Source organism: Sinohyriopsis cumingii, unplaced genomic scaffold (genome assembly GCF_028554795.1).
Source record: "Sinohyriopsis cumingii isolate HCF-2022 unplaced genomic scaffold, ASM2855479v2 utg001564l, whole genome shotgun sequence".
Taxonomy (NCBI): domain Eukaryota; kingdom Metazoa; phylum Mollusca; class Bivalvia; order Unionida; family Unionidae; genus Sinohyriopsis; species Sinohyriopsis cumingii.
This window is the reverse complement of record NW_028316019.1, coordinates 755,773-778,779: the sequence shown is the minus strand read 5'-3', so window position 1 is coordinate 778,779 and position 23,007 is coordinate 755,773. Positions and strand designations below refer to the sequence as shown.

At 34.7% G+C, this 23,007-nt stretch overlaps 1 protein-coding gene across 1 annotated transcript in view; it reads right to left on the bottom strand.

The window, feature by feature from the left end:
* LOC149771947 (uncharacterized) overlaps positions 1–23,007 on the bottom strand; it is a 94,253-nt gene that overhangs the window by 16,862 nt on the left and 54,384 nt on the right. The window contains exons 10-12 of the mRNA XM_089948067.1: positions 15,838–15,894; positions 11,538–11,591; positions 726–785 (exon numbers count right to left, since the gene is read on the bottom strand). Coding sequence (XP_089804193.1) covers positions 726–785; positions 11,538–11,591; positions 15,838–15,894 — 171 coding nt within the window. The remainder of the gene's footprint in view (positions 1–725; positions 786–11,537; positions 11,592–15,837; positions 15,895–23,007) is intronic.

Genomic DNA, 23,007 nt, shown 5'->3' with positions numbered 1-23,007 from the left:
GTATGTATGTACCGATGAATGGTTATCAGCTCTAAAAATTCTAATATGTAAACTGTTTGAAATATTTCTCATTTAAAATTTAAAGTCAATGAAATCTGTAGCATTGTGCCAGGCACCACCACAATGTGTACTTGAGAGGATACATATGCAATACTTTCTTCAGTTAACATACTAACTATAAGCACGGTATGGTACGTATCACGTTAGCACTTTTTGTCCCCAGTCCATTGTGTCACAGTTTGTTTTCACTGTATTGTGCTGATAATCATTTACCTCTTAAATCACATGCATGTATAAATACATAAAACCTGTGATAGGGTGTAGACAATACGAAATGATAAAAAATGCCATTCATTTTCTTTATTTTTCATAAACCCTATTCTTAAAACCTGCTTCAGAATCTCCGATCATTTTCCACATCAAGAAGACAAATTGTTGGGGTTAAAGTCACAGGCTTTGAGTAATCTTGGAGTATCAGCCAGCATAGGAAATCATAATTCCTGCACCAGTGATCAGCCACTACAGCAGAAGCCTCACACAGAATGCTTTCATTCAACTCCTCTAATTTCTACACTCATTCATATGTACAATACACAGTTAATCTGCTGACAACCAATTGTGAAAATGGTGCATAAATGGTCAATACAGAAACTGCTTAGATGATGAGATAGTTTATGTTTCAATTCAAGAATCGTTAAAACAGAAAAAAAGGAGATTAAGTTTACCGGATCTGTTCAATGCAGAACCAGAAGCCTGCTCTTCTGTTAAAAGGTGATCCGTTTCCTCTGAAAAGATGCATAATAAAATTTCATTTGTAAACATGGAGTGAGAAGGAGGGGAAAAAGTATCTGCATGTAAAAACGAACTCCCAAAAGGTTCCCCTCAGGGGTTTGGGTCATGCCAAAAGTGTTTCTGAAAGTATATGGCATGGATGTTTGCTCTACAAATCTTATAACATAGACATAACATACACTAATATGTCTGATGACTACTTAGCTTGACATCATTTTCTACTACTACAGTGTATTAGGAATACTAGTTTCAGTTTATGAAAATGACTTGTTATATGCTAAAAAAACCAGAAATAGTGCAAATCACACTAACTCTGCCTGCTCTTAAAGTACAGAAATATATTTTTTTCAATGTGTGGGCATTACTATGTTATAAATGTGCATTTATGAAATGTGCATTTATGAAAGTTTTAAATATCAAACAACTGAAAATAAGTTAATAGTTCATCTCTTAAAATGCATGTTCAATATGGCAAAGTACAGCTAGCACTCTTCTGCATATCAGAAGTAAGGCCAAGCTTTGTACTCAGAAACTCATCTTCGCTATCCAAGGTTCCGATATGATAACCCTATCTACACCTTGGCAGATCAAACATATATATCGGTGCTTTGTCCTAGCAACATCTATTGGATTTCATGAGTTGCCTCCCTTACTATGTAATGCCATCTGTCCAATAGTGCAGTGCATTGTACATCAGCCAAAAATGGTGGAGGCAAATGACCCAAAAATGATACTTTGTAAGTTTAACAATGAAAGTATGACTGTGTACCATAAGGAAGCCATTACAGGTCTATCTGAGATGAAGGTATTTGTGCAAGCATGGACCGACAGTGGAAAATTGTTTATTTATCAGTTCATTCAAGTTGTATGCTCCTTTGTCTCATTCAGGTACAGTGTTCAAATTTGAACAACTTAATTTTTATTGGATGTGGTGGCCTGCCGCCGCATCCAATGAAAGTCACAGACCCATGGCACAGGAATATCTGCTCAGTATGCCAAGGTGTAGATAGGGTTATCACAACGGAACCTTGGCTAGCGATGTCTGAAACCCAAATCAACCAATATCACTCAGATGTAAACAAAATAAAACAATGTATAATATGCAACTTCTAGGCAACTTAATACATTTTTAGCCATTCTGCTAAATTACGTTTATGTTGATTTTCTAATAAATTATATTTTGAACACTGAAAATTATTAATGTTTAACTCTATGTTATTAACTGATTCATTTAAACAGTTCACTGCATATAATGTTTTGACTAGCCTCATTCTGCACTCACTAAACATGTTTTGTATAACCAAATTTTGGTACCAAATTTTACAATCAAAATTATTAAACAGCAAGTACAATGCATCCCAAACATTTCCAAAACTGACCTCAAAGCTTATGAGTAGCCTTCAAAAAACATTTTAAAACAGCTTTTCTATCACAAATGGATTATGATTAAATAGTGATTTCATTCAGAGAGGAGAAAAGTATACAAATTTATATCTGCAACAACAAGCTTTGGCATATTCTAGTTTTCATTGGTGTCCCACAAACTTGCATCAGATAACCTTTGCATCATATGCCATCTCAGCGTATCAGCAATTAACCCTAAACATGTTTGCTACTAAGCAGAACGTCTGTAAGATAAACAGAACTCAACAAATGCATGACATCCAAGCAAACCTAACAACTTTGTTACCTCCAATAGGAGTACAACTTGACAAGTGCTTCCATTTATTCTTGCCAAACATGCCCCAGCAAACAAGTGCAGAGTATCAATTCAGAAGTGTTCTCCACTGTAAAGTAGTGTTAGGGACCAGCTTTGCATTGCTAAAAGTGAATGCCATAAGACTGACAGGATTTGGCTTTCAATCGGCCTCACTATTCATATTAAACAGATCTGAGAAGACGCAAAGAAGAATGTTACAAACATAGTTCATTGTGCAAAATCAGTCTACTACAGTACTACTATAAGATCTCTGACAGTTGCAGCTGCAACGTGTTTTTTGAGATTACAAACATGCTAATATCAAGGAATAAATGTACAACACAATTCAAAATGACTCATGGTCACCATACAGATGTGATACAGAACATACACAACAACCTTTAACAGCAGATAAACAAGTCTCCACAGATTTGGTACAAACAAATGTGAAGAATGTCCCCAAGTCATGTGTACTTGATCTGATTCAATATCAATACTGCTTGAGTGCTTCAATTCAATACTGCCTCCACTAATCTATGTTATCAATACATCTCTTTCATCCAGGGGATTCCCATCAATTTTCAAAACTGCTATCTGTTGAAGAAATCAACGCTTGATACTAATGTTTTAAAGAACTACCACCCTGTTTCTAGCCTCTCATTCATTTAAAAAATCTTTAAAAAAATGTTCTATCCCAACTTTTATCTCAAAAGAATTTAAATAAACTTTTTTAAAGTCTGTGTATCACCCTTGCCACAGTACTGAAACTGCCCTTCTGAGAGTAGTTAACAACCATCTTACTGTTTTGCATAGTGGAAAGATTACAATCCTCACATTCCTTGACTTGTCTGTGGAATTGAAACAAACATATGTACTTGGTATTCATGATTACTATGGTTCAGGTCTTACTTAGTCAACATGACACAAATGGTGTCTGCAAATGGAAAACATTCCAGCCCAATTCATCTATTTTGGTGGTCCAACAGGCTCTGTTCTCAGCCCCATTTTCTTAATTCTAAACACTCAGCCAACCTCAAGTTTCACAGATCGACATCCTGTGTCTCACCAACTGTAATCTGATGACATTCAAATATACAAATCTAGCTGCCCATCTGAAGTTGAGGCTACAATCTAAGACATAGAATGATACATTTCCAATCTGAAGTCATGGATGACTTGTAACAAGCTGCAGATGAACGATGATACAACTGAAGCCATCCTGATCACCATGCAAAGACTTTCTCATTCACATCCTTTACTCAAAAAAAAACTATCCGCCATGCAAACTTTAAATTCCAACAGTCAGTACAAAACCTAGCGTCACTCTTGACAATACTTTCTCATTCCATCATGTCATAAACATATGCAAGGCTGCACATCTGGATCTGGAGATGCATCTGGTCCATCTACAATTTTCTTTTGGTTGATGTTACTAAAACATGTGTTCCTTAGTACTTTCTATTTCACTTCTGTTTTGTCTCTGTAGCTGTTACAGAAACTTAAGAAAGTTAAAAACAGAAGGAGCTGTCTTTCTACCTCAGGGATTTTTTTTATAAATAATCCTGGCATTATAAATGTATCAGCTTTAGTCCAACTGGAAGGTACAAAAAGATAGGCTACCTCGTAATGGGCCACACCAAAGAGCTGGCCCCAGACAATAAATGTAGAAATTACACACATCCAGTGGACTTGGAGACCCTTTACAGTCATGACATACTCTCTAAAAGAGAATGATAAAATGGGGGTGGATGGAGTACAAGATCTGGAGTGTGATAGGGAAAGGGAGGAAGAGGAATAATAGAAGAATCAGTGCAAAAAGCACTCTCTTTATGATGAAATGCAAAGTGCATATCACAAATTGAGCAAACAGTTGAGCAATACAAAGAATTACAACTGTAAAGTGAACAAGTTCAGATGAAAAGAAAATTAGATATGGAACAAGTAGAGAAGGAAAAGTAATTGCAAAATAAACTGCAAGTGCAAATCACAAAGTAGACTTAAATAATATCCTTAACTATAATATGAGTATTTAAAAATTATAATAATTTTTTTAGTCAGAACATAAATAAGTTTGAGATTAAATACATTTTTTTAAAAGCATAGTCAATACAGCAAGAAAATAAACACTTCATGACTTTTATGAAGAGGGAAATATAAAATTTTTCCAGGAATGGGTTAATTAGTTAAAACAAAAAGGTTTTGTATACATAAAAGTTGCAGAGAAAGAAGAATGCATACATATTATAAACAGTTTACACGTGACTTTAATTGAAAAGGATACATGAAAGGAAAAAAAGAAAAACCTACAACAATATATATCAAAAGGGATAAAATTACAGCAGAAAGATACTGTGACATATGTATTAAAAAACGCTATGGAAATTTACTGAAATGAGAAAATGCAAGAAAAGAAAAAGCAATAGGTAGTTGATTAATATAAGGAAAACCGTCCATAGATAAACATGTATTCAAGTCAAAATTAGAACAGAAAATATTGAAGTAGGAATCAGTTACAAGAATTAAACATGAGTAAATCACCAAGTTCATATAGCTTAGCAGCAGTCTATTCAATAACAACTTTTAATCTGAGTTAACACCATTATAGAAGTGCTATTAATATACAACATTATTATCAAAAGAAATGATTGACTCCATGAAAGAATGGATGATTATATTACTATATAAAATTAATGGGGAAATTACTAAAAAGTTAAGATTTATGACTAGATGACAAAATATTTCCCTAATTGGTCAGTGAGACATGGATGCTCACTGTAAATCTTATAATATGCAATTCAACTAAATAAAAACAGTAAAGGAATACACTTACCCAAATTGGAAACGAAAAACAAAATGCTACGACATGCAGGTGACTAACTTTTTTTAGGGATGAATACTTTTGTAAGGATTTGGAAAAAGAATTTACAGATTTGGGTAAAGCATCAGGATCTAAGGTGATTTATTCAAAACCGTCACAACTACCCAGGCATAACAAACATAAATATCTCACTGATATGGAGGCTGGCCCTCAAAACTCAAAGCTAGTGAGGGCTTACAGTGGTGCCAGGTAAAATGGCAGATGAATGGCTGGAATTTTATCTCACCCCAGCATGCTGGCAGGCAGGTCATGCACCCCTTCAGTGACAAGTAATAACAGTAAAGGTTTCCTAAGTAATCTCCAACATTGTGCTTCTGGACTTGTATGAAATAACGGTTTCAGTAATTCAGTGACAAGTAATAACAGTAAAGGTTTCCTAAGTAATCTCCAACATTGTGCTTCTGGACTTGTATGAAATAACGGTTTCAGTAAGAATAGGAAAGAAAATTCCATAATCATTCTCTTTGCTAACAACGTATAATAAATAAAATCAATATACATGATTAAGAATGCACATATCTGGGAAATAATAATAATATGCAATGAATGTCTTTAAGAGTGGGACTCTGTTCATCAAGGATGGAGGAGAAACAAATTTTAGCCTTTGGGGTAGTGGCTAGGTACATCACTCCAACTAGGGGAGGTGGTGTACTTAACCAGCTCAAACCCCACCCTCATATGCTAGAAAAGTACCGCCATCTAAAAGAGGTAGACAGGCTCATGCATGAAGTAGATAAGATAAAGAAGAAAAGTCTAACTTTAATAAAACCTGAAAGATTCATAACTATGAATTTTTAACCAAAAGAGATAGGGAAAACATCTAGATAAGCCCTAAGTAAGATGTGAGGATGATAAGAGGCAATCACTACATGAAGCAGACAGACTCACACAACAGTCTCAGAAATTAAGAGTATAGAAAAATCAATATAACACAGTACAAGAAGAAAATGGGGAGAGTGGCATAACAGTATTTATACAGTATGCAACACAAACTGAATTAAACAAAAAAGTTGCAACCAAGAATGTACAACTAATGTACATATGTGTGCAGATTACGTCCCTTTTGCCCCATCCCCTGGAGGTAAAGTACTAGAAACCAATCCAAACTGTTATCTAAGACATTCAAGTTGTACAGGGCCAAAGGGCTGAATATGACTATAAAAAAGGTTCAGTCAGTCAGCCTAGGATCCAGGAAGAAAGAATGGTTGATATCCAGCAAGGGTATATATATGTACATGCTTTTGTTTGTACTGATGCCGATGCTGGGAGTAGTAACATATAAACTGCTTATCTCTATTTTGTAGTGATGAACTAATAAAAGTCAGTGGTCTGATTAGGAGAGTTTAGAATTTCATAACAAAAATATATAAATTGCTTGAGAGTTCTAAAATGGTTTTCAGCATGCAAAACATACTGGGTGCAAGGAAGTAAGCTTATGATGTTATTAAATACTTGGAAAAAGAAAGTAGGCATAATGCTATTTCAAACTCTTTTTTAAACCTTGCAGACTAATTAGCTCTTTAGCTCCCCCTCAAAACTGCTCCAAAAATTGATTTCACAAACACATTTTTATATCTTAGTTATGCAGAAAATGAATTAGTAAATATGTAAATTAAAATTGAATAATTTTAGATGAATCTGTGAATTAATCTGCCCAAAGTGGATGATTGTGGTGCCTTGATTAAGCAAAGTAGCTGGGGTTGTTGGCTACTTAAAAGGGACACAGTAAGAGCTTAAAGACAAATACCCATAGATTATCACTTGATAGGTTTTTCATGGAAAAAGGTATTTAGTTTGGTATTGTGCATTCAAAGGGGTTAAAGAGCTGAAGCTGCAACCATGAATTTAAAGTCCGTCAGACATATTGATGGTTCTAATAACAGATTGCTAAAATCTCAAGCCAATCAGATGTAAGCTCACCTCAGCAATAAAATAAATTGTGTTTAAATTGGGGGGGGGGGGGTAACAAGTCTTTTAAAAAATATTCTAATGTATTTTTACCTGTTTGTCACCAAGAGTTCATATATTCAAGACATCATAGGAATTCAAATGCAGCCTTTTAACTTTTTGTCAGTCTGTAACTGCTTTAAATTTCCTAGAATTCTTACTATCAATTCCTTTACTGAGCAGTTGCACTACTGACGATGTATAAATTTGATATCAAGTAATTTTAAAATTATTAATTCATACATTTCATGATACAGGATTAATTATTTATTAATTACAAATTAATAATGCTTAATACAGTGGTACCCATCTAGAACAGCCCCATTACCAGTGGCCACCTGCTCATTATGGTCAGAATCCCTTGGTCCAGATAAGTTTTTGTTGAAAAGTAAGCCTCTAGCATGGTTACCCCTCTAAATGCAGGCAGCATATTTACCCATCCTAAATGGACATATATTGGGATCTATAGATGCTAGTCTTGTGAACATTTCTTGATGTCTAAATGCAACACTTTGACATCTGTTCCATCATTCTGTTAAAGCTTTATTCCATATACAAAGTTAAGTAATCTAATCATCTTTACTGATGTGTGTTTCTTAGATTAGGGTTTTGTCACTTTTATAATTACTATTATTACCACTGATATTTATCAAGATGACAAAAGCTAACATATGAGAAGCACACTGTTCAGGTCACAATAAAGTGAAAATGGCATGATGCCATCATAGCTTCAATCTAGTAGTACATGAGATGTGTTTGGAAGAGTACCAGACAATAATTTGTTTATGACATGATGAAGTCACTTCCTTTTGTAAAAAGAGCACATTTTGTTTAATAACCCCAACAAATTAGCCTGAAGTGCTGTCAATAATGAATTAAATTGTTGCAATAAATACAAAATGTCATTGAACATGTTTAGTTTTGAAAGCTATTATATGAGATGAAAAGAGTGAGTCCTGCAATCACTGCTGTGAAATTTATGTCAGAAAGATTCGAACTAATGTGGCTGAACATTGGATTAACAGGCCATGAGCTTAGCACTAAATTAAATCAAGATGTAGTTATAGTAAATAACTGGTGTGAGCACAATGGTATGAAACTAAATGCAGCCAGATCAAAAGCCATACTCACTGGTAGTCAAGCAAGAGTAAAAGCTGAGAAAAATGACTTCAAAGTAACGCTAAAGGGAATACATATATATAGAAGAGTCTGAAAATGAAAAACTACTTGGTATCATGACAGACAATACCTTGTGCTGGAAAAAGCAAGTTGATAAAGTCTTAAAAAATTAAAGTCATCTCAGTCAAGAACAGTGAAAGATATTCTACAATGCCAATATCATGCCACACCTATAATATTGCTGTTCTATTTGTGGTAATAGTGATACAGAAAATCACAAAAGATTACTGAAATTTAAAGAAAGAGCAGCTAGAATTCTAGATGCTGATTTAGATACACTATCAACAAATCTTGTCAAAACCATTAGGTGGCTTCAATTTCAGCCGAAAACTCATCTCTAAGAGGGTTAACTAGTCAATAAATCTTGACATGGGTTGGCTCCTGATTATCTTGAAGGTAATTTTAAATTTGTCAAAAAATTTCATATGTATGAACTAAGATCCATCTCAAACAACAACGTATATTTACATAAGCTAAATTCAGAGTTTTATAAGATTTTCTTTTTCTGCATCCAAAATAGGTAATTCCATACCAAATTATGCTAAGTCAGCTGACTCATGCCAAGCTTTTAAAAAGATTCTTAGTCAACATCTACAGAACAATTATTTTATGATTTTGTTTAATTCAGTACTCTACTCTTTAAAACGATGTTCTTTCATGCACTCACTTGTAATGATTTTAGACAGGTTCACTATTAGTCTTTGCATGAATCCTGTATGCACATGTCTTTAAAACCATCTGCTTACTATATTGTAGCAGTAGATCAATTATTTAGCTTTTAATGGCATTGATGTCTAAAGGCAACTCATCTTCTAAAAACTGTACGTCATATATATATGTACACATGTAACTGTACAAGGGCTCATAAAAGATAAGTCAACTGACCTAATGAGCTTTTTTAAATAAAATCATTATTATTATTATTATTATTATTATATAATGAGTAAATTGAAAGGATAAACTACAATTCTAAGCATCAACAAGTAGGGATATTAATATTAGCATGATAGTGGAAAATTAAACTTACAGCCAGATATTTGTACCTGACTTATTTTTTTTATTTTGCCATTTTTGCTGAATATTAATAATTAGTTAAATCACATTGATAAAACTTTCATTATATTAACAGGTATGCAATTTTTAAAACAAAATATTAAATATTAAAATATTGGGTACGCCTTTATTACTTTATATTTAATTTTTTCTTACATCTGTGTGATCTCCTCAAGAAGGCAACATTCTTAACAAGGTCATTTTTCCTGCTGCATAAGGGGTGACCATATAAGAGTGGGGCAACTGTTTAAATTTTTTGAAAATTAATTAAAAGTCCTCCCTATGGGAACAGTTTTACTGTGAAATTAATAAACATTAATATTTAAATCTTCTTATTTTCATTATTACTTTCAAAATCTATTTTGTGCACACATTTTCATGGTTATGTCATCTTTGAATTCAATATAAAACTACTTTAATTAAATCTAAAAAAGGACATAGAAATTAGAGTCTTTAAAGTGAAATAAATATTTCATAATTAATTTGTTTTTAGAAATTTCAACACTTATCAAGTGGATGGTACACAAAGTTGTCTTAGCATGAATCAAATGCATACATTTAAGTTATATTATGCATTCATAAATCATTTTAGTTTAAAATGCAGTTATGCACCAAATGTAAAATGACAGCTGAATATATATTTTTTTCTACAATAATGACCTATACAAGACAAGGAAATACACAAACTTCATAAATGACAAGATGGTATATTACAATTCAAGAATTCATTAAAATAAGTAGACACACAGTACAATAGTACACAATCATTTGGCAGGTGAAGAATCTGCAGCCTAATCTCTTGATAATGGTGAATCAGTTTCCTTCAGAAAGACATGATAAAAGATGTGGAGTAACAAGGAAGCGGACAAATATACATTTCATACACAAGGCACTGATGTTCTTTTGTTTTAAAACAAATTTCAAGGATTCAAGAAAGATAAAGAAAGGCCAAAGTAGGCCTGATGTAGCTCAGCAGGCATATATAATTCACTCAGAATTCCAATTCCACATTACTGAGAATTCTACATCCATTTTGTGTGCATTTTGAGGTTGCTACCAGCAAAGAATTTAAAGAACAAGCAACCAATGATCATTCCATAGAAATAATATATCCTCTTCCGTAATCTGTGATTTAAGTACTGAAAGTGTTTTTTCTTTCTCCAGTCATGAAAACTGAAACACTAAAAACTCAAAATAAATTCATCACAGTAACACTGGACAAGATCAGCCTGTCAGTATGACCGCTCATTCTGACTTTCAAAAACTTATGAAACTTACATATATTGTTGATGGCAGGATGGATGCTAGTCATTGAAAAGAGATTGCTATATCTCATCATGCTTACGCATATGAGATAAACACAGTGCTATCACAAAATTCACAACTTGTTCTTTGTATTAAATTGAATCAACCTCATAGGATGGGCATTACTAAACCAATTCATTAATCATGACTTAGTTTCATTTTGATTTTCCTTTAATTATTTTGATTTTCATTTAATGAAAATATAAACCCACATTATAAAATTTTATACCAAAACTATGAAAAGTCCCCATCCTTAACATATATCATAAAATTATAATTTGTTTTTGTCTCCACCTACTGAAAATGCATGAAACCCATACCAGTTGTCATTGGTTTGGAATGTTTAAGTGCTTATACATATATGAAATATGTGGTAATAAGAGTTCTTTAATGCAAACACTTTACAAAATAAGTAAGTTTTTTAAAAGATTAAGTAACTGACAACAAGAATCAGAAAAAGTTGATTTTGCATAAATAAAATAAATGCATTGTTTGAAATTATTCTATGAAGCAATTATGCACCAAAGGTAAAATGAAACCTGAATGCATGTTTTCTCTAGAAGAGTTGACATAATGGGCAATTCAGAAACTGAATAGATGATATGATGTAAAAACCATGCTTGGTTATGTTACATTTCAGGAATAATTTAAAACCAAACCAGAAAATAAAGACAACACGCTTACCAGAAATACTCATGGAAGCACCTGGCGCTCTTGGCAAAACTGGATCAGTTCCTCCTGTAAAGACATAACAAAATATAAGCAGGGAATCAGTCTCTAATCTTAAATAAGATTCCCATAAATGGATTGATGCTCCTATCACTGGCTTAGAGGTGTTGAAGTCTCATTTTGCACCCTCCTTCTTTGCTTTTAACTGCAAAGTGCTGAAACTATTTGAGATACTGTTGAGAAACTCAAACATACCAAATAAGTTCAACAGAAGAGGCCTAAATTAACCTGTTAATGCTTACCTGGCTGACGTAAGTTGTTGTTGTTGTTGTAAAGTTTAATGCCATTTTCAGCACAAGATAGGCTATACATGGCGGCCAGTATAAATGGTGGAGGAAGAACCGGGGAAAACCCTGGCAAGAACCACCTACCCAAATGAAGCTATTGGCAACCTTTCTCACATACCACGTTGGCTGATTCCTAGACTTGAACCCACGCACAGGCAAGATGGCAATGATTCGTAATGATGAGCATTTTAGACCACTCGGACACTCTGGGCCCCCTTGACTTATGTTAAAAGTTGACCACTTCACCAATCAGGCTTATTTAGTATTGCATGAGTTTAATCTTAGGTATCTCACAACCTTTCCATTTTACCTACTTTTTGATAGTGGCAGGTCCAACTTTTTGCAGAATCTAATAATATGATGACTGAATCTTGTTTACAGAGTTTCAGCAAAACCTATAAAAATTCAGTCTCCTGAGTGGTTACAAGTTCAGTGAATCAAATACAAGATTACCCACCCCCCACCCCCACACTCACATACACATGGAACTTTCTCATAAATAAATCCATGAAATAATTTGGTGATAAAATTAAAGTCCATTTAACAAGTCAGATCAAAGTCAGATCAGAAGCATAGTTGCTTGAGGTGACAAAATCTACCAATCAAAAGGAAGATCACCTCATTAATTTGTGTGGCTCTTGCCCACAATACTCTGCCTATATAATCTTGATCATATATAGAGTTTTTAACCAAGTCTGATAACAATCAAAACAACAAGAAATAATGTAAAGGGTAACTTGGTATATGTCCATTTTATGTATTCTATAATAGTCAGATTAGATTTTGAGTCTAAAACTGTAACTTGTAAACTTTCACAAGTGCAAGTGCATGTTTAATATAATGACTGGTTTTAAATTTATAATCATTCATTTCAAGGATAAATAAAATCCATCAAATGGTTTAGGAAATATAAGCAAACAAGACTTCTCAAAGAGACTAGTGCTCTACTAGCCATACAATTTCCATGAAGCCATGATAAGACTGTTCCATAATTATTTTATTCTTCTCAACAGCTGAGTATTGAAATAATCTCTTTTATTCTTGAACAAGAGAATCTTGACAGGACTAATGCTCTACTAGCTGAAAAGAACTTCCAGAAATGCAAGGCAAGACCATTTCTTCCTTTAAAATGTACAACAGCAATAACAACATTTTCAAATTAGTTTCTGTGGATAAGAGATTGGCAACATTTTCAATTTGGACCGACATGAACTTATTTAGGACCAACAAGACAATATACAAAATTTCCTGGTGGAAACCCATATTGACATGACTAATATCCACATTGGAGATGCAACAAGATGTTCAAGGTGGATGCCATATTTGATAACAGATTGGTACCCATTTCCATTAAGGGCCAACTATACATCATAATAAGTTTTTAGTGAAGCACAATATTGATATGACAAGTTATCAATGAACTGTGGCTATAATAACATTTTCAAGATGGTGATTGTGGCAGTCATATTGGAAGTCAGATCAGAGCCCTTTTATTTAGGACCAACTAGACATCATAAATGAATGTCTTCTGGTGAAAGCCCCAATACCATTTTCTGTTCAGTAGAAGCAGTAATATTAGCAGTGATTATAACACTCCCCAAAACAAAGCAATCTCCAGCTGCGCCAAAATTACAGAACTATCCGTTTGATCAGCCATGCTAGTAAAGTGATGCTGAAGATGCTGAAGATCATCTTGAACAGATTGAATCACTGGAGAACAGGCCAAGAAGCACAACAGAACAAATATTTAATCTCAGTGTTCTCTGTGAAATGTACTCGCAACATCAACAAGATATCTATCATGTGTTCATAGATTTCAAAAAGGCCTCTGACAGAGTGTGGCATGAGGCATTATGGGCCACAATGAAGAAGTACAACATAGGTCAAAAGCTGACCAATACGATCAAGCAGCTGTACACCAAGGCTACCAGCGCAGTACTTGTCCAAGGTTCTGTGGGGAACTGGTTCCAGATAACAGAGTACGTCAAGGCTATCTCCTGTCACCCACTCTTTTCAACATCTACTTAGAGCGTATGAGTGAAGCCCTGCAAAACCAGTGTGGGACAGTCAGCATTGGAATGTGTAACATCACCAACCTCTGCTTTGCAGACGACATTAATGGGATGGCAGGCAGTGAAGACGAGCTTACCACCTTAGTAAAGAACCTGGATAAAACATCTTCCAGATTTGGCATGGAGTTAAGTGCTGAGAAGACAAAGCTGATGACAAATAGTGGCAAACAAATCTCAGCCAAGATTAAAGTCAAAGGATAGGAATTAGAATCAGTGAGCCAGTTCAAATATCTTGGTTCCATATTCACCGAAGAGGGATCAAGAGCTGAAATTTTGTCAAGAGCAGCACAAACAATGGCAGCTATGTCAAATCTAAGATCCATCTGAAGAGACAAGAATATCTGTCTAAAAACTAAAACCAGACTACTGCGAGCACTAGTCATCTCAATCTTTTTGTATTCATGTGAGGCCTGGACCCTGACAGCAGAATTACAACGAATAATCCAGGCACTTGAAATGAGATGCTACAGAACCATCCTTTGCATCTCTTACATGGACCACATCACAAATGAAGAAGTGCGTAACACCATCAGGCGCAAAGTAGGCCAATATGTGGACCTCCTCACCACCATCAAAAAGGGAAAGCTGAAATGATATGGCCATGTCACTAGAGCCAAAGTCTATCCACAACAGTCCTGCAGGGCAGCGTCCAGGGTGGCAGAAGGAGAGGTAGACAGAGAAAAAAGTGGACTGACAACATCAGAGAATGGACCAGGAAAAGTTTTGCGGAGACACAGGCATTGACACATGATCGAGACAAGTGGAGGGAACTGGTCAGATGTTCAGCAGCACAGCGCCTCGATGACCACATTAGGTCAAGAGACTGATGATGATGATGAGAAGCAGTAAACACATTTTCAAGATGGCTATCATAATCAATGTCACATCAGCACCACTTTCATTTATGACCAACACGACATCAAAATAAGATTTTCAGTGAAAACCCAATACTGATATGACTACTGATTGAAATGCAGTGGTGATAAGATTTTTCGTGACAAGATTTTCATATCTGAATGAGAGTACATATGAATCAGATAGATTTTTACTACTAACCTAGTTATGTAGCTGGTAAAAATTCTTGTCACAAATGGCAAAATCCAAATATATTAAAACCAGATTACAAACTCAAAATATGCTGAAAAATTATTTATATTCAGCACTCATTAACTAGCCTACATGTGTAACTTTCGCTGAATGATCATGAACTGGAAACCTGCAATGAGGTCAGGTGCTCAAAGTGGTCTCTCGTATACTTTTAAAGTTTGTAAAGCAATGATGATTTGTCCTTTTTGTGATCTGACATGTTTTGCAGCTTGAAAAGATCCATGAGCTCTAACATTTTTTGTAATATACCATCCACAACTTACACCGTATCGCATTTCACTTAATATCTGGTGCCATTTACTTTAAAAGTACAGACTGGTTCACAACTTAACTAGCTTATCAATAAAATGAATCTGTGAGACAAAGTTCACATGTGAAGAAACCTGTTTGTTTTCTTGGAAATGGGTCATATACAGTTGCTACAAACAGAAATAAGAAAAGTATTTTTTATGTTTTTATGTTATTTTTATGTAGCAGTCACATTTTTAAGAATATTTTTTAAATTTATATGAGTGGAATTAAAGAGGTGATAATAAAAATTACAAAAAAACAACTTTTTATTGCTTTATTCTTAGTTTATGTTTTTAATGTAACAATATGGCATAATCCATATACAGTCTAGTGTAATATGTAATTTGGTGAAAAAAGTAATGGTTGGCATGTATGTTGAATGCATGTCTTATCTGCAATAATAGACATAAATGGATGAGCCAAATCTGCACAGATTATGAAATGAAATAAACACTTGGCTAATCATGTAAAACAGAAACAAAGAGGGAATTAGTTTACCTGTTTGCTTCACAGGTGTGGAATCTGCACCCTGTTGTGTTTGGGAACCATTTCCATCTGCAAAGACAGAATAACAAAATCTCATTGGTCAGCATGGATTAAAAAGGAAGGGGACCAGTCTCTCTACATTCTAAACACAAGTCTGTTAAAGGATGAATAGATGCTAAAAGGAATTTGTAGGAGGAATCCACACAAAAAAAATCTCATTTTCTCCTTCTGCTCCATTTAACTGCTATGTATTGAAACAACCTAATATGATCTTGTGAAACTCCAACAGACCACCATAAGTAAAAACAAGAGGCTCAAGTGGATATGGTACAGCTTACCTGGTATACATAATAGAAAATTTGACCATTTCACTAAACAAGCTTATTATATAGTATTACATGAACACAGCCCTCAGAAAATTATCTTACAACCTTTCCATAATGACAAAACTGCCTATTTTAATTCTCGTAATTCTTTTGTACCCATGACTTTTTGTACAATATCATGAAAATCAAAATTAATTTAATGTACAATATTTTGCAAACAGAACTTCATATTTATTTGTCAAATCTTTCGAGTTTTGCACAAAAATGTTCTGAGAAGATTTGTGGTTGAAGTAAGATAAACCAAATATTGCCAGATTCTTTACGAAATGAATAAGAGATTATAATCATATACAATTAAGGCAAAGTTTTGTTGTTGTTTTTATCACTGACTTATATTTTAATTTCTTACTTTGATGTACTACGATGAATCAGAAAGAGATGTTCAAGTTTTAAAACTTTGAAAATATATAAACCGATACATCCAATGACTAATGTATTGATTGGTAAGTATCCTAAAAAAATTCCCTCCTTCCAGCATCAGCAAATCCATAAAATGTTTCTTGTACAATTTGAATGATTTTCAGCAGCATTTATATTTCCTGTTTCTGATAGCTGTAATTTTTTGGTTTATTTTTGGCACAATTTATAACTTCTTTCCACATCTTTCCTTGTTAAATTTCTTTTTCAAAATTGTTGTTGTTGTTGTATTTTTGTTTAACTTTAATTGGACTTAACTGCCTCAAGCAAGTTTTCATCCTGTTTTCCATTTTAAAACAGAATTTTGCTTTTCTCCTGACCTGAATTTCCTCGATATGGACCCATTTTTTAATATCGTCTCCGAAACATTTTTTTAAATAATAATACTCTATCCGGTCCCATTCTGCAATGAGCTTTCTAATAAGTATTTGTTCCGTTTATTGTTTAACAGATGATCGTTGTAAAAAGCTTTCTGATTGGTCAAAATTTTGTACTTGCCCAATGAATTGAAGTGTAAAAGAAACTGATGGGAATCAGCATGTTTGCTAAACGACGCAATTTGAATTTTCTAGTGTGGATACGAGATTGAATAACCATTTGAAAAATGTGCAGCAATGAGAATAGCTTGAATGCAAAGTCGATGGGAATGTAATTAGTCAATATGTATGAAAACTGAACACCAGGACTAGCATTTTGCTTTCTGTACCATAAAGAGCTTTATAGTAGTGGCTAACATGCTAAACAGGACAAGGAATTGAACCAGGAATCGGGATGATTTCAAAGTAATACAACTCCAAACTGATTAACTTCAGAATTTAAGGAGGGACAACGTATATATATCACTGGTGGGAATTGTTGCCAGATACTCATGTCTATCAAAGATAGTCATATCTTTGTGGAATTTTCTTGGCCAAAAAGTAGAATCTACATTCAATATTGTGAGGCATTATTGTGCATATTATCAAAATGTTGTAGGTGTATTAGAATTCAGTGTAAAATAAGAGTAATTATATCATGATAAATGTTTGTTAAGCCTGCTCATGGAACAAGGACTAATTCAAGAGACCACAACAGCTTCATAGTTTGTACAATCAAAAATCAAGTCTACAGTACAAGTAACATAAGGCATGCTCCTAGCTTTTCTTCTTTTCATGATCAATGTCTCAAATGGATGCTTTTCTGTAATTTTGCATTATTTTCACAGCTGAATTTTTCAATGCAGATTAATATTTTATATTTATATATGTTTATGTGTTCACAGATGCCTGTGCATAATAATATTTCTCTCTCTTCCAGGGAATTCCCATCATATTTCAAAACTGCCATTGTAAAGCCTCTGCTGAAGAAACCAACACTAACCATAGCGATTTAAAGAACCACCGCCCAGTTTCTAATCTCCAATTCATATAAAAAATCTTAGAAAAGGTTGTTCTATCCCAGCTTTATCTCATCTAAATTCAAACAGTGTTTTTAGCAATGTACAATCTGCATATCGCCCTTGACACAGTACTGAAACTACACTTCTAAAAGTAGTTAATGACATTCTCTCTGCGTTGGATAGTGGAAAGATTACAGTCCTCACCCTCCTTGACTTGTCTGCAACATTTGACACAATGGACCATGATATATTACTTCACCGTCTCCAGCATGTATTTGGCATTCATGATACAGCCTTACTGTGGTTCAAGTCCTACTTGGTCAACAGGACACAAATCGTGTCTGCAAATGGAATACACTCTCCAGCCCAGTTGATATATGTTGTGGTGTTCCACAGGGGTCTGTTGTAAAGATCATGAGTGATTCTGACAATCTCTGACATAATAAATGTACACTTTACACAAGATCATCCAATGTTGTTGTTGTTGTAGTGTTTAACGCCATTTTTCAGCACATGGTAGGCTATACATGGCGGCCAGTATTAATGGTGGAGGAAGAACCCGGGAAAACCCCGAAAAGAACCACCGACCCACGAGAAGCTACTGGCAAGCTTTCTCACATACCCACATTGGCCGAATCTGAGACTCAAACCCACACAGACAGAGGTGAGATGGCAGTGATCCATAACGGAAAGCACTTTAGACCACTCAGCCACTCAGGGCCCCAGATCATCCAATGTAAAAATCTGACAATGACTTAGACCAGGGTTGGCTGTCATTGCAGAAATGCAAAACAATCTGTAAAGACAATATTTTGTCATACCAGGGTTTACATGTCCTATTATATCAGTACTCACATAAAGCAAATTCCATTTGGCATTGTTACTGGATGCTACTAGAACCCAATTATTGATACAGTTTGTTGCGACTGATCTGCCTCAGAAATGAAAATGATATATGGTAAATGCAATGAGACAACTGATCTGTACCCATAACTTGCTAACAGCACCTGCTGTGACTGTTCAGAGTTTGTTGCAGTAGATATGTGGTCTGCAAAGCAGATATGCTTTAAAGGCTGCTGAATACTCCATTGATGCATATGTTAAAAAAATGTTCCAATTATCTAAAGTGGATGACAACAATGAAATGTGTCTAACTGACCTTTTTTTGTTTGGTTTCTACATACAGCTTTGTTGTCATGTCAGCCTTATCTTTTGGTATACCTGCAATTTTTTTATCTCATCAACAGTCATATTGACTACATTGTCATTGACTTCATTAAGTTATTTTGAACCCTTCTGGCTCATGAATGATGATTGGTATGATGTTTCATATGACCTCTGAACAAAAATTTGTTTTGAATGTGAACCAAACAAAAAACACTGAGACTTGCCAATAGAGATATTGGCCTTGATTCAAATATTTTTGTTGGTTGCAGTAGTTGGTGAATTTAGCATCAATTCACTATCGTGCCACTTGCAATGTTGTCCACATACTTCACATCATTGTTATTTGTAGGTGGGATTGCAAGGCCAGTCACCTTTTTGGAGTTCATGTTAATATCGTCAGTCATGGTGCCAATTGCCTTCATCATAACATCTGAAGCGTATGTGGTCACGTAATAACAATAACTTGATATGATGATCTGATGCATGTAGATAGTATTTTTGCACTTTGAAAAGAATCATGAGCTGTAGTTGCAAGAAATAGTGCCACAGAATATACTTGCATAGACTTTGCCACATCTGTAATATGTATCAGAGGACAAATATATGTCTGAATACATACTAAAGATTCCAGATATTATGTGTCACCCATTTTTAGAATATGTTTAGATCTGCCTCAAAGATGCCTTTTTGTAGTGCTACAAGTGATGCCAGATCCAATTTGCTTGCCAAATGCTGTATAATGACTCATTACCTATGATCTGCTGTATAGAAAATCACCTTTGACTAAAAAGATGCCAGAAAATTAAGGCAGCAACTTTTGTTTCCAGATTGTTATGGATTCCGTTCCTAATTATACTGCATAGCAAAGGGCCGAGCTATGATAAATTCGTATATGCTGAATCCTAGAGAGGATAAGTACAGAATGCTTGATGACTCTGACAAGGCATTTTATGGCCAAAGAAAACCTTTACAATGCTTGAACCGTTAGAAATAAGGTCTGAAGAAGACTTAGATGGCAACAGAGACTCTATCTTTGTATTTGATGAGATTCAAACTGATCTTGACATCATATAGCAGATCAATGAATACTTTTCTGTCACAAAGCATGCACTGCAACTCTACCTCCCTGCTGCAATCTTTGTATGGCATGCCAAATTGAATGTCACAATACTGACTGCTTTGTATTGTTTTCTGGCCTTTTCTGGCCAAGATAATCATGACACAGATTGTATTGCTTGTGACTGATGTTGTTGTTGAAAGGTTAACTGCCATTTTTCTGCACAAGATAGGCTATGCATGGCGGCCAGTATAAATGGTGGAGGAAGAACCTGGGAAAATCCCCAAATAGAACCACCAACTCACAAGAAGTTACTGGCAAGCTTTCTCACATACCCACATTAGCCAAACCCAAGACTCAAACCCACGCAGACTGAGGTGAGATTTTTAGACCAATCAGCCACTCGGGGTCCCGCTTGTGACTGAAGTCAAGGCATTGATGCTGGCAAGGTAAAACAATGCTATCATAAAGCAACAAGCAGTAGCAAACTTAATTTCATGACATTTCATTGAAATGCAGAACAGTTCCTGAAATATACTGCACAGGCTTTGATGAATTATATTTACCTGATTAGCAAATGTGTTAATAATGGCAGCAAGCAAGTCAACATTTTTTTAACACACATACTTTGTATACAAATCTGTATGAATGGATAGATATGCTGGAAGATAGAAAAATGTCATGCACAAATATGCAGAACAGCAGCAACAAATGTGTGGTTGTGTTCTCACACAAAAAGAACAAATATTTCACCACAACATAGCACTATTTAAGCCAATCACAAAGACTGAACAGACTTAGACTGGTATATGATTCTAGGCAAGAGCTGGTTATCTAATCTCATGAAGAACAATAAGCTGCAATAAATAAGAGTTGAGCAGCAAAAGGGAATGAATCTCTATAACTTTCTGAGGTATTGTCTCCAGAGGTTTTTGCATTAGAAGAGACATCTGATAGAAAAATGGACATTATTAAGACAGTAACAGATGATGTTGTCATTGACCTACTATGTTTGATTACCTATTGGGATAGTCACCAACAGAGGATATGCTTTGATATGTAGAATATACATAAAAAGAGATAACAAAGTTTACTTGAATTATACAACACTAAACTGCTGATATTATACCCCACATGGAAAGAACAAAAAGGCTAAATCAGGATCTTCAGCAAGCTGCATAAAGACAGAAGAAGGATGGCGGAGCAACGCAAGATTAAGGCTGCTGATATGATTGATGACTCTGTACCTCAGCAGGGAGATCCAGTGGGGCACATTAAACACATCTCCAAGTGCTGTACATCAATTGGCAGAAACATCTCAACAACTAGCATTGCCTAAACCTGTTGCAAGGCCAAAGACATCATCTTCTACATGATTAGCACCTTCCACAGATAAGAAGACAACCCAAAAAAGAAAAAACAATGGGTAAAGAAACAAGGTATTACAAACATTCAGCTAATCTTGTTGAACGTTTAAAGCTACTAGCAAGCAGCAAACAAGTGAGCAATACTGGTGCTGAAATAGATAATGAGATTACAGAAATACTCATTCACCTGCATCCACAGAAGATGCTTAGTAAGGCAGAGTGTACACAAGGTTTTGAAGAAAGACCTGATACAGCCAAGATGTCATAAATACATCTCTTTGACTCCAAGTCTGCCTCTAGAAGCAACTGTCATTTTATTGTTTGACACATTACACCAAGAGAATTGTCACAGGATACTGGCTATGAAACTTTATAAGGAACAAAATCAGATTCATAAAATGACAATTTAAATTTTATAAAAATATAAATTCACCTAGACATACCAGTCAACTTTTCAACTCTTCAAAAGCCAAGGAGGAAGACTGAATAAAATAATAGGGATATAGGGAACTAAATCGGATGATTTTTTTGTGGCATTTTTAAAGCCTGTTTTCACTAAATGTTTACCAATCTTTCAGGTTCAATATGCGTGAAACTCTCAAAGGATGTGCCATTTTCCCCCCTCTGATGTACCTTATTTTCCTACAGGATGTGACTTCTTTTCACATTCTAGTAGCTATAGCGAAACTGCACAATAGCTTAAGGTTAGTCTTAAGTAAACAAGCAAGAAAGTCAGTGAAACTATTTAACAGTTAATTCTTATCACTGCAATTGGTTTGCAAAACAGGCTGGCCGTCCAACATAATTCTAAGAAACCATGTTCTAAAGTGTGTTATACAAGCACCAGCAATCAAATGGCAAATAAATGATACCCTATGCTGCTGTGACTAATGGTGCCTAAATAAGTAGCCTCAACCATATGCAAATGACAACTATTTATCCCACATTTTATATCCCACCTTATTTCCTGACTGTAAATTCCTAAGGCACTTAACATTGTTTGTGAAATAACATTAACTGTTATTCTGAATAAGTTTTTAAAAGCACACATTCTGGTATATTTCTTTAAGCATTAAACAATCAGGACTGAACTGACTTTGGTTTGACTATATAAATATAAAAAATATGAACAACAACCAAAAACTTTATTTTGACTGTATGTACTTACATAACCAGTTTGACACACACTTTAGTTCTCATGTTTGGGATTTTATCTACATAGATAGCACAATGCTGACATTGCTCCCAAGACAAGAAAAGTAATGATTGCAAAACACCTGGGTGAAAAACCTATGTCTCAATACTTATTCTAAAGCAGGAAAATGAAAACAATATTTGTATTGAAAGTATTTTATTAAGGTATGTGACAGTGAAATTTGAACTTCTGGCCCACAAACCAATATGATTCTT